This window comes from Odontesthes bonariensis, chromosome 2 (assembly GCF_027942865.1).
Source record: "Odontesthes bonariensis isolate fOdoBon6 chromosome 2, fOdoBon6.hap1, whole genome shotgun sequence".
NCBI classification, from domain to species: domain Eukaryota; kingdom Metazoa; phylum Chordata; class Actinopteri; order Atheriniformes; family Atherinopsidae; genus Odontesthes; species Odontesthes bonariensis.
The window spans coordinates 247,873-267,027 of record NC_134507.1 but is presented as its reverse complement, the minus strand read 5'-3'; the positions used below and the strand labels follow the sequence as shown (position 1 = coordinate 267,027).

Below are 19,155 nucleotides of genomic sequence, written 5' to 3'. Positions count from 1 at the left end.
CAGACGGTCTCAGGTTAGTCCTGCTCAGACGGTCTCAGGTTAGCCCTGCTCAGACTGTCTCAGGTTAGCCCTGCTCAGACGGTCTCAGGTTAGCGCTGCTCAGACGGTCTCAGGTTAGCCCTGCTCAGACGGTCTCAGGTTAGCCCTGCTCAGACGGTCTCAGGTTAGCCCTGCTCAGACGGTCTCAGGTTAGTCCTGCTCAGACGGTCTCAGGTTAGCCCTGCTCAGACGGTCTCAGGTTAGCCCTGCTCAGACGGTCTCAGGTTAGCCCTGCTCAGACGGTCTCAGGTTAGTCCTGCTCAGACGGTCTCAGGTTAGCGCTGCTCAGACGGTCTCAGGTTAGTCCTGCTCAGACGGTCTCAGGTTAGCCCTGCTCAGACGGTCTCAGGTTAGCCCTGCTCAGACGGTCTCAGGTTAGCGCTGCTCAGACGGTCTCAGGTTAGCCCTGCTCAGACGGTCTCAGGTTAGCGCTGCTCAGACTGTCTCAGGTTAGTCCTGCTCAGACGGTCTCAGGTTAGCGCTGCTCAGACTGTCTCAGGTTAGCGCTGCTCAGACTGTCTCAGGTTAGCCCTGCTCAGACTGTCTCAGGTTAGCGCTGCTCAGACGGTCTCAGGTTAGCCCTGCTCAGACGGTCTCAGGTTAGCCCTGCTCAGACTGTCTCAGGTTAGCGCTGCTCAGACTGTCTCAGGTTAGCGCTGCTCAGACGGTCTCAGGTTAGCGCTGCTCAGACGGTCTCAGCTTAGCCCTGCTCAGACGGTCTCAGGTTAGCCCTGCTCAGACGGTCTCAGGTTAGCGCTGCTCAGACGGTCTCAGGTTAGCCCTGCTCAGACGGTCTCAGGTTAGCGCTGCTCAGACGGTCTCAGGTTAGCGCTGCTCAGACTGTCTCAGGTTAGCGCTGCTCAGACTGTCTCAGGTTAGCCCTGCTCAGACTGTCTCAGGTTAGCGCTGCTCAGACGGTCTCAGGTTAGCCCTGCTCAGACGGTCTCAGGTTAGCCCTGCTCAGACTGTCTCAGGTTAGCGCTGCTCAGACTGTCTCAGGTTAGCGCTGCTCAGACGGTCTCAGGTTAGCGCTGCTCAGACGGTCTCAGCTTAGCCCTGCTCAGACGGTCTCAGGTTAGCCCTGCTCAGACGGTCTCAGGTTAGCGCTGCTCAGACGGTCTCAGGTTAGCCCTGCTCAGACGGTCTCAGGTTAGCGCTGCTCAGACGGTCTCAGGTTAGCGCTGCTCAGACGGTCTCAGGTTAGCGGTTAGCGCTACATGTTAGGCTACATGTCAAACAGTATCCTCATGATGTTCTGCACTGATCTGTCTCCATTCGGACTTTAACAGGAAGAGGAATGAATAACGACCGCAGCATGAAACACATCCAGTTAAACTTTATTAACCAGAGTTCAGAGACACCACGTAAAGACTCAAAGAAACAAGTTATTTTCTGTCTCTGAGGTTAAACTTGTGTAAAAAATATGCAGGTCAGCACCAGCTTTAACTCTGTACTTCTACACCAACATTTATCTAACGGCTTAGAGGGTGATTACTGCCCCCTGGTGGGCTGGAGGGTCCTGAGGGATTCACAGCTGGTTCTGTGAAATGGATCCACTGAGATCACAGTCTAACTTTAGGATTGTTTTATCAGAGAATAAAACCGGTGAAATGCTCCTTTAACAGCTCAGAAACATTTCCTGAACGGTTGAAAGTCCCAAGCAGAACCCAGAACCGGGTCAGAACCGGGTCAGAACCAGGTCTCTGGGGAACTGAGGGTCCTCCACAAAGACCAGAGTCTGTGTTTAATATTTCATCAGCTCCTGGTATAAATAGAGCTGGTTTCTGCATTTTTAACGACTCTTCTTCTTCTTCAGTATAATTGGAGGAAGGTCACCTTCATCCTCCTCCTCTTCCTCTTCCTCTTCCTCTTCCTCTTCCTGTGACTTCATTGATCATCAATAACTGGATCACTTCCTGTTTAAATGGAAACTTTCATCAGTATTGGTCAGCAGTTATTAAGCTTAGAGCAGGAAGTAACCAGTGACTGCTCCGCTTCCCAGCATGCATCACTAGTCTGTCTGGACCGGTTCTGGTTCCGTTTGCTCTGGACTGGTTCTGGACTGGTTCTGGTTCAGTTTGCAGGTGAGCGTCCTGATGATGTCACCGTCTCAGTCGGCTGATGAAGCTTCAGAAACCTTCAGACATTTTTCACGTTGTCATGTGATCATCATCGTCATGGAAACGCTCAGCCGTGGCAGTGTTGAGGTTTCTTCCTCTTCTTCTTCGTTGGTGCTGAAGGCGCCCTGCGGCCTCACCTGAGGACGCGTTCGGTTTGTTTTGTTCAGCGGGACGTTGGGGTGATTGTAGCCCCGCCTCCTCGCTCTCCACCTGAAGGTGCTGTCTCTGAGGGCGCCGACCTCTCACCTGGGCCCAGGTGTTCCCGGGGTGATTGTAGCCCCGCCTCCTCGCTCTCCACCTGAAGGTGCTGTCTCTGAGGGCGCCGACCTCTCACCTGGGCCCAGGTGTTCCCGGGGTGATTGTGGTCCCGCCTCCTCGCGCTCCACCTGAAGGTGCTGTCTCTGAGGGCGCCGACCTCTCAGCTGGGCCCAGGTGTTCCCAGGTGTTCCCGGGGTGATTGTAGCCCCGCCTCCTCGCTGCACCTGAAGGTGCTGTCTCTGAGGGCGCCGACCTCTCACCTGGGCCCAGGTGTTCCCGGGCCCGGTCGGACCGCTCTTTCCTCGTCCTTAGTTTCACTTCCTGTTGGGGAGAAATCTCTGACTGTTAGACCTCTACTAATGACTTTATTTTCTCAATTTGTAAACGATGTATATTTTAAACAAATAAAAATATTTTAAACGTAGCTCCGCCTCCGGGTTTCATTCCCCGCAGGAGTGCCCCGGTGCATGATGGGATACGCCGAACAGGTAAGAAAACCAGGGAAACCAGCAGGGTTTCCCTGCTGCACAGTTCTAATGGGTTCATGGTGCCCATACCCTAAGCCCATTCACCCTAACCCATTTAGTGCTGTTAGGGTTAGGGCTTTAGCCCTGTGGTTAGCCCTAGGATTAGGGTTAGGGCTTTAGCCCTCTGGTTAGCCCTAGGATTAGGGTTAGGGCTTTAGCCCTGTGGTTAGCCCTAGGATTAGGGTTAGGGCTTTAGCCCTCTGGTTAGCCCTAGGATTAGGGTTAGGGCTTTAGCCCTGTGGTTAGCCCTAGGATTAGGGTTAGGGTTAGTGCTGGTGCCCCCTCCGCCATCGCGCCAACTGAATTCCGAATGATAGATAGATAGATAGATGGATAGATAGATAGATAGATGGATACTTTATTAATCCAGAGGGAAATTTAAGGATCCAGTAGCTTATACAGAATACACAATACACTGATTACGAATCAGAATACAAAAAAACAACACAAGTGCAACACAACACACAACCACAGACAACACAGCATACTAACATCACAGATCACAGTTCACATACACAAAACAAGGAATGAACAAAAAATGTACCAGAAGAGGAGTGGGATGCTTGTGCTGAATGTGCAGATAGTGCAAAAACAAAGTGTTTCCATGATAAAGTGTGAGCAGTGCAAATGGGAGAGTGCATTAAGATAGTCTGTGCAAATGGCTAATATAGCAAATAGAGGAGGGTGTGTTGGATGGTTCACACAGTGAGGTCCATCTCGCTTCTCCTGTCCTTGCGTGTGGCGTTGAACAGCTGAATGGCCCTGGGGACAAAGGACTCCCTCAGCCTGTCCGATGAGCACGCCAGTGACCGGAGTCTGTCACTGAAAACACTCCTCTGACTGTCCAAAGTTCTGTGCAGTGGGTGGTGAACATTGTCCAGGATGGTCAGCAGCCTGCTCAGTGTGATGAGGCTGTCCAGCTCAGTGCGACAGCTCCTGCCTCTCACCAGCCTGTCCAGCTCAGTGCGACAGCTCCTGCCTCTCACCAGCCTGTCCAGCTCAGTGCCTGCGACAGCTCCTGCCTCTCACCAGCCTGTCCAGCTCAGTGCGACAGCTCCTGCCTCTCACCAGCCTGTCCAGCTCAGTGCGACAGCTCCTGCCTCTCACCAGCCTGTCCAGCCGCCCCGCGTCCCTCTTCTTTATGCTGCCTCCCCAGCACACCACAGCATAAAAGAGGACACTGGCAACAACAGACTGGTAGAACATGCACAGCAGTTTGTTGCAGACATTGAAGGACCTGTCTCCTCAGGAAGTAGAGCCGGCTCTGACCCTTCTTATAAATGGCTGTGTTGGTGGACCAGTCCAGTTTGTTGTCTATGTGGACTCCTAAGTATTTGTAGGTGCTGACCACCTCCACTGACCCCCTCAATGAGGACTGGTGACAGAGGAGGCTGAGACCTCCTGAAATCCACCACCATCTCTTTGGTTTTAGTGGTGTTCAGTTGGAGGTGGTTGTGTCTGCACCACTTCACAAAGTCATCCACCAGGCTCCTGTACTCGTCCTCCTGCCCCTCCCTGATACACCGCACTATAGCAGAGTCATCAGAAAACTTCTGGATGTGGCGTGACTCTGTATTGTAGGAGAAGTCTGATGTGTACGGGGTGAACAGGACTGGTGAGAGCACAGTCCCCTGTGGAGCGCCAGTGCTGCAGACCACAGTGTCAGAGAGGCTTTTAACCTGACAAACTGTGGTCTCTCTGTCAAGTAGTCCGTAATCCAGGACACCAGGTGGGCATTCACACCCATCTGCTCCAGCTTGTCTCTCAGTCTGAGGGGCTGGATGGTGTTAAAGGCACTGGAAAAATCACAGAACATGATTCTCACAGCACCCTTCCCCTTGTCCATATGAGTGTGCTCTGTGCAGAAGGTAGATGATGGCGTCCATAGACATAATACAGTGGAAACCGCTTATAGTGATCACGTTGCCAATTTGAACACTATAAGCGGTTGATTACTAAAACCGAAGTTGTATTACAGTACAGGTATTTCACTTATTTTTTTATGCAGAATATCATCTAAATGCCATTTGTATTGTTTTTCAATGAGAAAAATTAAATGAAACGGATAGCTTCAGCATTTACTGAATTTTATTATCATGCAAGTTTAATTACAGTACTGCGCAGTGCGCAGACATACTGTAGGCTAACTCAAATACAGTACGTTACTTATTCTCTGCTGTGCCGCCCGCCGGTGCATTTTTTTTCTTACAAGTCAGAAAAAAAAGTTTGAATTCAATCTGCCTTTCAGCACCCCTGCTCGGGTCTATGCTCCTCCGTGCCGGTGTTCTGTCGATTTGTGCTACTTGGCGTGAAAACGAAACTTAGAAAATCGGCTCGGCGCATGCAAAACCACAAAGTAGCAATTCTCAACAAGTAGGAGAAATCGAATGAGCACCGGCCTCCCATCTTACAAGAACCAGCCTGGAGCTTCCAGCGGTCACACGCGCATTCAATCCGCTCTCCAGCACCCATCCTCGGACACATGCTCCTCCATGACTTCCTTTTTCCAGCCATGATTCGCACGCTTGCTGCCCGGTGTCAACTCGTTACGTTAGCTAGCGAGGCAGAAGCAGACGTCCAGAAAGGAATCAAGGGAGTAAAAAATAAAATAGCTGCACGTAGTTTTAAAATTATTTTTGCACGTTTACATTCATAAAATGGCCAAAAATGAACATTATAAGCGGATTTCTTGATCACTATAAACAAATTATTTAAACAGCATTTGTATAGAAATGATTACGTCCCAAGCCTTTTGATCTATATAAGTGGTTGATTACTATATCCGTGACCACTATAAGCGGTTTCCACTGTATACGCAGACGCCTCACGGCTTGCTGGAACGTAAAAGCGTCGCCGCCATATTGGCTGGGTCTCCTCACTCTGGGCAGCACAATCAACTGGAGTCGACGGAAAGTGAGCAACTATGTGCAGTTTACGGTTTAATAACAGGCGCGGTATCGATACCAGATGGCTGGAATTACCTTTCACAGGTAAGACTGAACAATAACTTTGGTTATTTTACCAATATTATCTCATCCTAACTAACGTTATTACAGCGGGGACTGATACTCTCTCTTACTGTCTCTTGCTGCTTTTTGTTTCCTCTTCATATGTTGAAGGTTTCCCAGTGATACAGGCCTGAGGAGGCAAAGGGAAGTTGGTATAAGACGGGAGGGTTTTGTTGGAACTGAGCCGTCAAAGCTCTGCTGGGAGCTCTTCAAGCCTGATGGGGGTGTGAGAGAGAGAAATAAATTCAAATGAACAACCAAACTCTGGGAGTTATGATTATTATAGTTGGGGATATACAATGTGGAGGCATTGGAGACCTATCCAAGATGGCGGCCGCGCTGATCCGTCAGCTCCAACAGGCAGCAGCAGCCTATGAGGCGTCTGCGTATATTCTGTCTGCGTGTTACACGCTCTGGTGGAACAATGATCCTCGCTGAGCAGCGAGCATGATGTGCATCACAGGAATTTAACCCGAGCGTTACAGAAAAACTTCATATCGATGGTTAGTCTGAAGATGTTGAACAGATCTGATGTGGTGAAAGTGAAAAAAACTTATATTTTCCATTTTTATAAAACTTAATAATCCTGAAAACCAAAGTGATGAAATCACCACAAACAGCTGTTTGATTAGCCCTGATTAGTAATTAGTAACTTACAAACCAGCTGTTAGGGTCAGGGGTTAACCCTTAACCTAACCAGCTGTTAGGGGTCAGGGGTTAACCCTTAACCTAACCAGCTGTTAGGGTCAGGGGTTAACCCTTAACCTAACCAGCTGGTCAGGGGTTAACCTTTAACCTAACCAGCTGGTTAGGGGTCAGGGGTTAACCCTTAACCTAACCAACTGTTAGAGTTAACCCTTAACCTAACCAACTGTTAGAGTCAGGGGTTAACCCTTAACCTAACCAGCTGTTTGGGTCAGGGGTTAACCTTTAACCTAACCAGCTGTTAGAGTTAACCCTTAACCTAACCAACTGTTAGAGTTAACCCTTAACCTAACCAGCTGGTCAGGGGTTAACCTTTAACCTAACCAGCTGTTAGGGGTCAGGGGTTAACCTTTAACCTAACCAGCTGGTTAGGGGTCAGGGGTTAACCCTTAACCTAACCAACTGTTAGAGTTAACCCTTAACCTAACCAACTGTTAGAGTCAGGGGTTAACCCTTAACCTAACCAGCTGTTAGGGTCAGGGGTTAACCTTTAACCTAACCAGCTGTTAGGGGTCAGGGGTTAACCTTTAACCTAACCAGCTGGTTAGGGGTCAGGGGTTAACCCTTAACCTAACCAACTGTTAGAGTCAGGGGTTAACCCTTAACCTAACCAGCTGTTAGGGGTCAGGGGTTAACCTTTAACCTAACCAGCTGTTAGGGGTCAGGGGTTAACCCTTAACCTAACCAACTGTTTGGGTCAGGGGTTAACCCTTAACCTAACCAGCTGTTAGGGTCAGGGGTTAACCATTAACCTAACCAACTGTTTGGGTCAGGGGTTAACCCTTAACCTAACCAGCTGGTTAGGGGTCAGGGGGTAACCCTTAACCTAACCAACTGTTAGGGTCAGGGGTTAACCCTTAACCTAACCAGCTGTTAGGGTCAGGGGTTAACCCTTAACCTAACCAACTGTTTGGGTCAGGGGTTAACCCTTAACCTAACCAGCTGGTTAGGGGTCAGGGGTTAACCCTTAACCTAACCAACTGTTTGGGTCAGGGGTTAACCCTTAACCTAACCAGCTGTTAGGGGTCAGGGGTTAACCCTTAACCTAACCAGCTGTTAGGGTCAGGGGTTAACCCTTAACCTAACCAGCTGGTTAGGGGTCAGGGGTTAACCCTTAACCTAACCAGCTGTTAGGGGTCAGGGGTTAACCTTTAACCTAACCAGCTGTTAGGGTTAACCCTTAACCTTAGAGTCAGGGGTTAACCTTTAACCTAACCAGCTGTTAGGGTTAACCCTTAACCTTAGAGTCAGGGGTTAACCTTTAATCTAACCAGCTGTTAGGGTTAACCCTTAACCTAACCAGCTGGTTTGTGAGTTCAGGCCTCCACAGGAACAGGAAACGCTCCCCTTCAAATTAAAAGCCTGTCCTGAGCAGGTGACTGTTGGTTGTCATGGAAACACATGGTCCTTGTCAGGTGGAATCAGTTTAATTCAGCATGACATCACCACACAGGTGAAGCGTTCTGATTGGTCGGACCCTCCTTCGGGCTGAAGAACTCTTCCAGAACCTTCTCCACCTCGTCCTCCCGGTAATCCGTCACCACGAACCGGTCGCCGTTCGCCGCTCCTCGGATCATGGCCGACAGCGCTGCGGGCGGAGACAGGAAGCCGATCAATCAACCGATCAGATCAATAACATGACATCACACTGTTAGACCAGGAAGGAAAAGGGAAGGAAACAGGAAGGAAACAGGAAGGAAACAGGAAGGAAACGGGGAGGAAAAGGGAAGTAAACAGGAAGTAAACAGGAAGTAAACGGGAGGAAACCAGAAGTAAACGGGGAGGAAACGGGAAGGAAACGGGAAGGAAACGGGAGGAAACGGGGAGGAAACGGGAAGGAAACGGGAGGAAACGGGGAGGAAACGGGAAGGAAACGGGAAGGAAACGGGAAGAAACGGGGAGAAACGGGAGGAAACGGGAAGGAAACGGGGAGGAAACGGGAAGTAAACGGGAAGGAAACGGGAAGGAAACGGGAGGAAACGGGAAGGAAACGGGAAGGAAACGGGAAGAAAACGGGAAGGAAACGAGAGGAAACGGGAAGGAAACGGGAAGAAAACGGGAAGGAAACGAGAGGAAACGGGAAGGAAACGGGAAGAAAACGGGGAGAAACGGGAGGAAACGGGGAGGAAACGGGAAGGAAACGGGGAGGAAACGGGAAGGAAACGGGGAGGAAACGGGGAGGAAACGGGAAGGAAACGGGAAGGAAACGGGAAGAAAACGGGAAGGAAACGGGAAGGAAACGGGAAGAAAACGGGGAGAAACGGGAGGAAACGGGGAGGAAACGGGAAGGAAACGGGAAGGAAACGGGAGGAAACGGGAAGGAAACGGGAAGGAAACGGGGAGGAAACGGGAAGGAAACGGGGAGGAAACGGGAAGGAAACGGGAAGGAAACGGGGAGGAAACGGGGAGGAAACGGGAAGGAAACGGGAGGAAACGGGAAGGAAACGGGAGGGAAACGGGAGGAAACGGGAGGAAACGGGAAGGAAACGGGAGGAAACGGGAAGGAAACGGGAAGGAAACGGGAGGAAACGGGGAGGAAACGGGAAGGAAACGGGAGGAAACGGGGAGGAAACGGGAAGGAAACGGGAAGGAAACGGGAGGAAACGGGGAGGAAACGGGAAGGAAACGGGAGGAAACGGGGAGGAAACGGGAAGGAAACGGGAAGAAACGGGGAGAAACGGGAGGAAACGGGAAGGAAACGGGGAGGAAACGGGAAGTAAACGGGAAGGAAACGGGAAGGAAACGGGAGGAAACGGGAAGGAAACGGGAAGGAAACGGGAAGAAAACGGGAAGGAAACGAGAGGAAACGGGAAGGAAACGGGAAGAAAACGGGAAGGAAACGAGAGGAAACGGGAAGGAAACGGGAAGAAAACGGGGAGAAACGGGAGGAAACGGGGAGGAAACGGGAAGGAAACGGGGAGGAAACGGGAAGGAAACGGGGAGGAAACGGGGAGGAAACGGGAAGGAAACGGGAAGAAAACGGGAAGGAAACGGGAAGGAAACGGGAAGAAAACGGGGAGAAACGGGAGGAAACGGGGAGGAAACGGGAAGGAAACGGGAAGGAAACGGGAGGAAACGGGAAGGAAACGGGAAGGAAACGGGGAGGAAACGGGAAGGAAACGGGGAGGAAACGGGAAGGAAACGGGGAGGAAACGGGGAGGAAACGGGAAGGAAACGGGAGGAAACGGGAAGGAAACGGGAGGGAAACGGGAGGAAACGGGAGGAAACGGGAAGGAAACGGGAGGAAACGGGAAGGAAACGGGAAGGAAACGGGAGGAAACGGGGAGGAAACGGGAAGGAAACGGGAGGAAACGGGGAGGAAACGGGAAGGAAACGGGAAGGAAACGGGAAGGAAACGGGAGGAAACGGGGAGGAAACGGGAGGAAACGGGAAGGAAACGGGAGGAAACGGGAGGAAACGGGGAGGAAACGGGAAGGAAACGGGAGGAAACGGGAAGGAAACGGGGAGGAAACGGGAAGGAAACGGGGAGGAAACGGGAAGGAAACGGGAAGGAAACGGGAGGAAACGGGAGGAAACGGGGAGGAAACGGGAGGAAACGGGAAGGAAACGGGAAGGAAACGGGAAGGAAACGGGGAGGAAACGGGAAGGAAACGGGAAGGAAACGGGGAGGAAACGGGAAGGAAACGGGAAAGAAACGGGAGGAAACGGGAAGGAAACGGGAAGGAAACGGGGAGGAAACGGGAAGGAAACGGGAAGGAAACGGGGAGGAAACGGGGAGGAAACGGGAAGGAAACGGGAAGGAAACGGGAAGGAAACGGGAAAGAAACGGGAGGAAACGGGAAGGAAACGGGAGGAAACGGGGAGGAAACGGGAGGAAACGGGGAGGAAACGGGAAGGAAACGGGAAGGAAACGGGAGGAAACGGGAAGGAAACGGGGAGGAAACGGGAAGGAAACGGGAAGGAAACGGGAAGGAAACGGGGAGGAAACGGGGAGGAAACGGGAGGAAACGGGGAGGAAACGGGAAGGAAACGGGAAGGAAACGGGGAGGAAACGGGAAGGAAACGGGGAGGAAACGGGAAGGAAACGGGGAGGAAACGGGGAGGAAACGGGAGGAAACGGGGAGGAAACGGGAAGGAAACGGGAGGAAACGGGGAGGAAACGGGAAGGAAACGGGAGGAAACGGGGAGGAAACGGGAGGAAACGGGAAGGAAACGGGAAGGAAACGGGAAGGAAACAGGGAGGAAACGGGAAGGAAACGGGAAGGAAACGGGGAGGAAACGGGAAGGAAACGGGAAAGAAACGGGAGGAAACGGGAAGGAAACGGGAAGGAAACGGGGAGGAAACGGGAAGGAAACGGGAAGGAAACGGGAAGGAAACGGGGAGGAAACGGGAAGGAAACGGGAAGGAAACGGGAAAGAAACGGGAGGAAACGGGAAGGAAACGGGAGGAAACGGGGAGGAAACGGGAGGAAACGGGGAGGAAACGGGAAGGAAACGGGAAGGAAACGGGAGGAAACGGGAAGGAAACGGGAAGGAAACGGGAAGGAAACGGGAAGGAAACGGGGAGGAAACGGGGAGGAAACGGGAAGGAAACGGGAAGGAAACGGGGAGGAAACGGGAAGGAAACGGGAAGGAAACGGGGAGGAAACGGGAAGGAAACGGGGAGGAAACGGGAAGGAAACGGGAAGGAAACGGGAGGAAACGGGAAGGAAACGGGAAGGAAACGGGAAGGAAACGGGAGGAAACGGGGAGGAAACGGGAAGGAAACGGGAGGAAACGGGGAGGAAACGGGAAGGAAACGGGAGGAAACGGGAAGGAAACGGGGAGGAAACGGGAAGGAAACGGGGAGGAAACGGGAAGGAAACGGGAGGAAACGGGGAGGAAACGGGGAGGAAACGGGAAGGAAACGGGGAGGAAACGGGAAGGAAACGGGAAGGAAACGGGAGGAAACGGGAAGGAAACGGGAAGGAAACGGGGAAGAAACGGGAAGGAAACGGGAGGAAACGGGGAGGAAACGGGAAGGAAACGGGAGGAAACGGGAGGAAACGGGGAGGAAACGGGAAGGAAACGGGAGGAAACGGGGAGGAAACGGGAGGAAACGGGAAGGAAACGGGAAGGAAACGGGAAGGAAACAGGGAGGAAACGGGAAGGAAACGGGGAGGAAACGGGGAGGAAACGGGAAGGAAACGGGAAAGAAACGGGAAGGAAACGGGAAGGAAACGGGGAGGAAACGGGAAGGAAACGGGAAGGAAACGGGAAGGAAACGGGAAGGAAACGGGAGGAAACGGGAAGGAAACGGGAAGGAAACGGGAAAGAAACGGGAGGAAACGGGAAGGAAACGGGAAGGAAACGGGAGGAAACGGGAGGAAACGGGAAGGAAACGGGAAGGAAACGGGGAAGAAACGGGAAGGAAACGGGAAGGAAACGGGGAAGAAACGGGAAGGAAACGGGAAGGAAACGGGAGGAAACGGGAGGAAACGGGAAGGAAACGGGAAGGAAACGGGGAAGAAACGGGAAGGAAACGGGAGGAAACGGGGAGGAAACGGGAAGGAAACGGGAGGAAACGGGAGGAAACGGGGAGGAAACGGGAAGGAAACGGGAGGAAACGGGGAGGAAACGGGAGGAAACGGGAAGGAAACGGGAAGGAAACGGGAAGGAAACGGGGAGGAAACGGGAAGGAAACGGGAAGGAAACGGGGAGGAAACGGGAAGGAAACGGGAAAGAAACGGGAAGGAAACGGGAAGGAAACGGGGAGGAAACGGGAAGGAAACGGGAAGGAAACGGGAAGGAAACGGGAAGGAAACGGGAGGAAACGGGAAGGAAACGGGAGGAAACGGGGAGGAAACGGGAAGGAAACGGGAAGGAAACGGGAAAGAAACGGGAGGAAACGGGAAGGAAACGGGAAGGAAACGGGAAGGAAACGGGAAGGAAACGGGAAGGAAACGGGGAGGAAACGGGAGGAAACGGGGAGGAAACGGGAAGGAAACGGGAAGGAAACGGGAAGGAAACGGGAAGGAAACGGGGAGGAAACGGGAAGGAAACGGGAGGAAACGGGAAGGAAACGGGAGGAAACGGGAAGGAAACGGGGAGGAAACGGGGAGGAAACGGGGAGGAAACGGGAAGGAAACGGGGAGGAAACGGGAAGGAAACGGGAAGGAAACGGGGAGGAAACGGGAGGAAACGGGGAGGAAACGGGAGGAAACGGGGAGGAAACGGGAAGGAAACGGGAAGGAAACGGGAGGAAATGGGGAGGAAACGGGAAGGAAACGGGAAGGAAACGGGAGGAAACGGGAAGGAAACGGGAGGAAACGGGAAGGAAACGGGAAGGAAACGGGAGGAAACGGGGAGGAAACCAGAAGTAAACAGGAAGTAAACAGGGAGGAAACAGGAAGTAAACAGGAAGTAAACAGGGAGGAAACAGGAAGTAAACAGGAAGTGAGCTCACTGCGTCCGGACGCCGGCCTGAACAGACACAGGATCCTCTTCTTCATGTCCACTGCTCGGCCCAGCTCGTAGCCGACGCCCAGAGACGGCTGCGTCACCTCGGCAACGACCACTGAGAAACCCAGGGGTCAGAGGTCAGAGGTCAGTCAGAGGTCAGAGCCTGCAGACACAGACATCATCGCACACAGCTCTCACCATCTGACTGTCGCAGCCAGTCCACGTCCCGGTCATGGATCACCTGGTCTCCCCCCGCCACCACGCCCACCTCTCCTGTCCAATGACAGTGCAGCAGGTCAGTGACATCACACAGTGGCCCCACCCCCTGAATAGTAAAAAATCAATTATTTAATTTACAGAAACGGGTTGTGTTCTGGACCATCAGAACCAGGCCTGGACCTGAGGACCACCTGAACAGGTGACCTCCACCCACAGGTAAGGAGGCGGAGCTTGGACACCTGAACACCTGGGGCCGTTGCACAAAAGTAGGATTTAGACATCCAGGATGAGTTACTTAGCCAGGTTCAGGGAATCCAAAACATGGCGCCCGGGCTTAGTTGGTTGCACAAAGGCCAAGCCAGGATGAGCAGACACGGATTCATTAAGCCAGGTGAAAGCGATCCTGGATAAGTGCTGCACACGGCTTGCTTAAATAGACCCCACGATCGATCATAGATTCACTGATTCACCATGGCAACAAGGGCGGCGTATTTCTCCCCAGCGGAGCAAGAACTATTAATGGAAGCATATGAAGAGGTGACGGAGAAAATAAAAAGAAAAGGAAATACTGCCACAGTTAAAAAACAAAGGGAGCAAGCGTGGGAAACCATTGCTGACCGCCTGAATGCGTAAGTAGTGCACAAATACACACTCACCACTCCACTGAAACTATCACAATTAGGCTACAATCCAAATAAAATGTTAATTAACATATCGTCACCTTCCTAAAATAATCGCCCATGTCACATTTTGGCATCAAAGGTGTGGTCCAAAAAATGCCAAAGTCATTTATTTAATCTTAGTTTTTATGAAAAACAATAAGTGTTCTTATGTCACGCATCCTTTGATACATACTTACTGACTGAAATGATTATTTTATGCTATAATTTCACTTTTGGGGGGAGTTTTTTGTGTTTCCTGAAAAACCTCAAAAAATGACTTATGAGATTATTTTAGGAAGGTGACGATATTTGAAAAGATATTTGTAGCCTACTTTGATTATGAATAAGTTGAAATTGACTGCATGTGAGTGAAACTATGTAAATGTAACTCCATGCTCCTCCACTGTTTCACTGTGTGTGTGTGTGTGTGTGTGTGTGTGTGTGTGTGTGTGTGCGTGTGTAGATTTAACATGAGGGCCGAAACGGACATGGCAGCAAGTCAAAGTGAAATATAAGAACATCCTGCAGAATGGTAAGTCCCCTGACAAATACTGAACAAGTGTACTTTTTATTAAGAATGTGCCTGCCCACACATTGCCTGTAATGTGCATTAATTGGTTTAACATCTTATCATTTCAGATGGTCTGCAATGCTGACTATGTGATCAGTAATGTTGTGGCAAAGTGGCCCGGCTCGGTCCACGACTCCCGAGTGTTTGGGAACTCAGAGATCTATCGGCGCCCATCACAAGGTGAGCCACAGAACCTCTATTGATAACCACTTTTAACATCATGGCTGTGTTAAGACTGTCACTACTTATGAGGTTGTGATGGTAACATTTTGTATTCACAGGTGAATTCCTGGGTGTATTGCTGGGTGACAGAGGGTATGCCTGCCAGCCTTTTCTGCTCACTCCATTTGCAGACCCTCTGGAGGCACAACTGGCATACAACCATGCCCATGCCAGAACAAGGGCCCGGATCGAAATGACATTTGGCCTACTGAAGGCACGCTTTCAGTGTCTGACCCACCTGAGAGTCAGCCCAGACAGGGCATGTGATATCAATGTGATATCATTGTGGCCTGTGCTGTCCTCCACAATGTGGCCTGCCTGAGAAAGGAGAGGGCCCCCAGAGTGCCAGCTCTCATAGACTGGGACATTCCTGCCATCTTCCCGGATGACGACTGTGGTCGGCTGGTCAGAGACCAATATGTGTTAAATTATTTTAATTAATACTCATGTTGATTTAAGTTGGGCCTGCAATGGCAGAGGGATTTTTGTTAGGTTTTTGTGCTTTATAGGCAAGGCAATTTTATTTGTATAGCCCATTTTTCCAAACAGTTTGTCTCAAACTGCATGCTTTGATTCTGTGCTTTTTGTCTTGTAGAGCACTGTGTGACTTCAGTTTTTAAAGGAGCTGATGGTTTACTTGCTTTGATTCATCCTTGTTCAATAAAGGAACATCATGGTACTATCTAATGTGTATTTATATTTATATGGTGATGTACTTTATGTGTAGTCTGTGGGAAACTAAATTATCTAGTGGTTCATCTAAAATCATCAGTTATCTAAAATGATTGTAATTAATGATCACAAATGTTTCAATAATGATAGTGGGTAAAGTTAAATGTTTTAACAATATGTTCTAGGCAGTGGAATAAATATTGGTTTCCCTTTGTGGCGACCGCTGACTGAGATAAGGAATGAGATTAAATAGATCCTGGAACTTAGCCTGGTCTGGAGCAGGCTAGCTTCACAGAATAAATCTCCATGGTAACTTAGGTCTGAACATATCCCACTTCCCTCATCCTACTTTTGTGCAACCAGATCACAGATAAGTTGATCCAGGATAGCCAACATGTCCCGGCTTAAAGCGATACTCCGGAGTAGATTCACCCTGGGGTCATTTGAACCGTGACATCCAGCCAAGTAGCCCACCCGCAGTTTTTCTGATATTGGCTGAACATCAGCTGAGTTACTGAGTTATCCCGAATAGCTTCGTACAAGGGTTAATGGATCCTGGCAGTATCTCCAAAATTACCACACTAAACTCACATGCCATGACACCAAACTTCTACAGTAGTACAAATATGGTCTGTACTCACCAAACGATGCATTTGGAAGTTTGAAAATAGTCCAGGAGTTTATTATTATCAACACAAGCCTGATAGCTTCTCTGCTGCTAAAGCTGCGTCGACGTCACTTCCTTGATCCGGGAGCTTCAAAGTAAGATGAGGGTTGATCTACTACTGTAGACAACAAAGCAAGGCTGCTCAGTTTCTCCATTGATAAAATAACTTCACAACTCTACAACATAAAAATTCATAAAAAATCATGTAGAATATAGCATATACTTTGTTATATGGCTATCAGGCTTGTGTTGATAATAATAAACTCCTGGACTATTTTCAAACTTCCAAATGCATCGTTTGGTGAGTACAGACCATATTTTTTATTTTTTTATTTTTTTTTTCTTGATTTATTGTCATGCATACATAAGTACACACGAAATTTGTCCTCTGCTTTTAACCCATCCAGGTTGGCACCTGTTTGACACACATGCACAGGGTCACACAATTGGAGACAGATGCCAACCTGGAGCGGTGGGCAGCCATGAAGCAGCCAGAAGGCACCCGGGGAGCATGGGGGTACGGTGCCTTGCTCAAGGGCACCTCAGCCGTGACAAGGAGGTGGACTGACACCCCTCAGCTGTCAGTTCCACCAATCTTTTTTCCGAGTGGCGAGAGTGGGAATCAAACCGCCAACCTTCCGGTTATTGGACGACCGACTCTAACCCCTGAGCCACAGCCGCCCATGCATATTTGTACTACTGTAGAAGTTTGGTGTCATGGCATGTGAGTTTAGTGTGGTAATTTTGGAGATACTGCCAGGGTCCGTTAGCGCTTGTACGAAGCTATTCGGGATAACTCGGTAACTCAGCTGATGTTCAGCCAATATCGAAAAAACTGTGGGTGGGCTACTTGGCTGGATGTCACGGTTCAAATGACCCCAGGGTGAATCTACTCCGGAGTATCGCTTTAATCCCTTATCCTGGTTTCCTGTGTTGTTATCGTTGTCTTTTCAAAGTAAAGCTTTTTTCCTGCACAGCTCAGATTTGAGCCTCACCTGAGCAGGTGGAGCTCTGCTGACCAATCCCTGCTCTGAGAAAAAGAAAACAGGAACCTGCTTCTAACTTCCGGTTCAACAGCTGTGACCATGTGACACGAGCAGAACTTTATTTTTTTTTACTTTATTAACAATTATATACATAACAAAACTGTTTAGCCAGGGGGAGAAAAAAAATATATAAATATATATAAAAGTATAAATGTACAAAGAGTACAGAAACATCGTGCATATAAAACTGTAGAGAAAAACATATTTAAATCAAACTTTTTCCAAAATAAAGTTGGTTTTTAAAGCCTTTAAAGTCGGTGCTGTATTGATTTAGTTCTTTAAAAAAGTGTAAAATGTGGTTTCCTGTCAGTCCGTTTCCTTTAGTGGAGATAAAATGTTCCTAAAGATAAATAAATAAATCCTTTTCCGCTTTGGTTATTTTCAAAGTAAAGGAAAATGTGCTGAATGTGCAGTTTTCTTTTTGGATTTTCTACCGAAACATTTGACGATAGAAACAGGGAAAAAAGACACGAGCAGAGCGCGTGCTGGTGCGCGTGCTGGTGTGCAGACCTGCGTCGCTCAGCTCCGCGCTGCTCACGTGCTCGGTCAGCACGCTCCCGTAGCTCTGCAGCTTGTGCACGATCCTCTGGTACACGTGCACGTCGTCTCTGCCGCCGCGGATGCTGCCGCAGAAATAAACCTTCATCCTCCTTCTGTCCGAGCCGAGCTGTGCCGAGCTGTGCCGAGGCTTCGCGCGCTGGCTGCGGTCACGTGGTGTCTGCGTCATATCCGGGGTCGCCCTGAGCAGAGACGTGGCGGTGACGTAGAGCTGTGGGGAATCATTGGACCGGAACTCTTCCGGTGTCGAACTGAAGTTACTGTTCTCGGGCATAGATATGTAGAATGGCATTCTATACAGATCTATGGGGGCGGGGGGGTCACGGACAGAGGGATACTCAAAAACCCACATTCAGTACTTTACATACTAATACTGTGCGATATCTTATTTATTCCGTCATCTGTGCAATAATTCACGTCACTGCTGTGCAATATCTTTTCTATTTATGGTCAGACTATGTGCATACAATGTGTAATTAACACAAGTGTAGTGCATTATGGGCAATAACTCAACCATAGTGCTATAACTTACTTAATTTAACTCTCTTTACTTTGTATATCTTGTATAGCCTATATTCTTTTTTACACTTTGTTTTAGATTATTCTATTTTAATTATATATTATATTAATTATTCTACATTATACTGCATTTTAGATTTATAGAGATCCTATGTGTGTGTTTGGAGCTACTGGGGACTTGAATTTCCCTGAGGGAGTCATCCCAAGGGGTAAATAAAGTTGAGTCATGGGGCAAATAAATGTGAAATATTCACGTTTATATTTAAAAAATAAATATGGACTTCGTCTGTAGTGTGATAATTAGCTTACTACTTTGATGTTTATAATAACCTAAACGTTTGAGAATTAAGCAAGTCATGTCTTGAATGTTTGAATGTTTCACCATCAACACAATGTGGTCGGCGAGAGAGCTGCCTGTGGTAAGATGGCCGCCATCTGCGGACGTTCCACTCCGTTGACCAGCAACGCGGACGAGACATAGATATGTATAGAATGGCTAGATGTTCTCGGGCTGGATGTGTTTCCACTTTTAGGAGAAGTTCTGGGTTCTTGGTCCAAGAACTTTGTTCAATTAATTAATTTAGAAACAAAATCTGCTCTGAATACGGGACCCAGAACCGAAGAGTTCTGTAGGATCGGCTGGATTTGGGTTCTGAGAGCTGGAGAACCAGCGTAACCAAGCCTCTTCTAGAACTTCTAGAACTTAAGAAAACCAAAGAACCACAGAACCACTTCCTGTTGCTTACAAAATAAAGGTCTCCAAATTAATCCAGAATACTCAGAAATCATTTCCACCACCAACATGTTGGGTGTTTTTGTCCTGAAGTTCTGCTGGTGTGATTGGGCAGCCCAGCGGGTTCTGATGTGGTTCTGTGGTTCGGGTCGGTCCAAAGAGTCTGGACTTCTTCACTCATTCAGTTACTACTGCATTCGACCCGGTTTTGACCGTTTTAGAGGAGA

At 49.5% G+C, this 19,155-nt stretch overlaps 1 protein-coding gene and 1 long non-coding RNA gene across 2 annotated transcripts; one reads left to right on the top strand and one right to left on the bottom strand.

The window, feature by feature from the left end:
• The first annotated feature begins 1,898 nt into the window (after positions 1 to 1,898).
• On the top strand, positions 1,899 to 2,841 carry LOC142399016 (uncharacterized). Its single transcript, XR_012772837.1, has 2 exons — positions 1,899 to 2,503; positions 2,602 to 2,841. It is a non-coding gene; the product is annotated as an uncharacterized LOC142399016 (long non-coding RNA).
• A 5,224-nt stretch (positions 2,842 to 8,065) lies between these two features.
• Positions 8,066 to 17,860, bottom strand: dnph1 (2'-deoxynucleoside 5'-phosphate N-hydrolase 1). Its single transcript, XM_075483337.1, has 4 exons — positions 17,629 to 17,860; positions 13,258 to 13,332; positions 13,064 to 13,174; positions 8,066 to 8,245 (listed from the first exon to the last, which is right to left on the bottom strand). Exons 1-4 carry the CDS (start codon positions 17,843 to 17,845, stop codon positions 8,100 to 8,102), a joined length of 549 nt encoding a protein of 182 aa, XP_075339452.1. The 5' UTR covers positions 17,846 to 17,860; the 3' UTR covers positions 8,066 to 8,099.
• Between the last annotated feature and the right edge of the window lie 1,295 nt (positions 17,861 to 19,155).

Excerpts from the sequence above, each read along its gene's own strand:
- dnph1 (XM_075483337.1), bottom strand. The coding sequence starts at position 17,845 with ATGACGCAGACACCACGTGACCGCAGCCAGCGCGCGAAGCCTCGGCAC. Across the intron at positions 13,333-17,628 it reads CGCGGAGCTGAGCGACGCAG|GAGAGGTGGGCGTGGTGGCG; the intron begins GTCTGCACACCA and ends GTCATTGGACAG. Across the intron at positions 13,175-13,257 it reads CTGGCTGCGACAGTCAGATG|TGGTCGTTGCCGAGGTGACG; the intron begins GTGAGAGCTGTG and ends TGGGTTTCTCAG.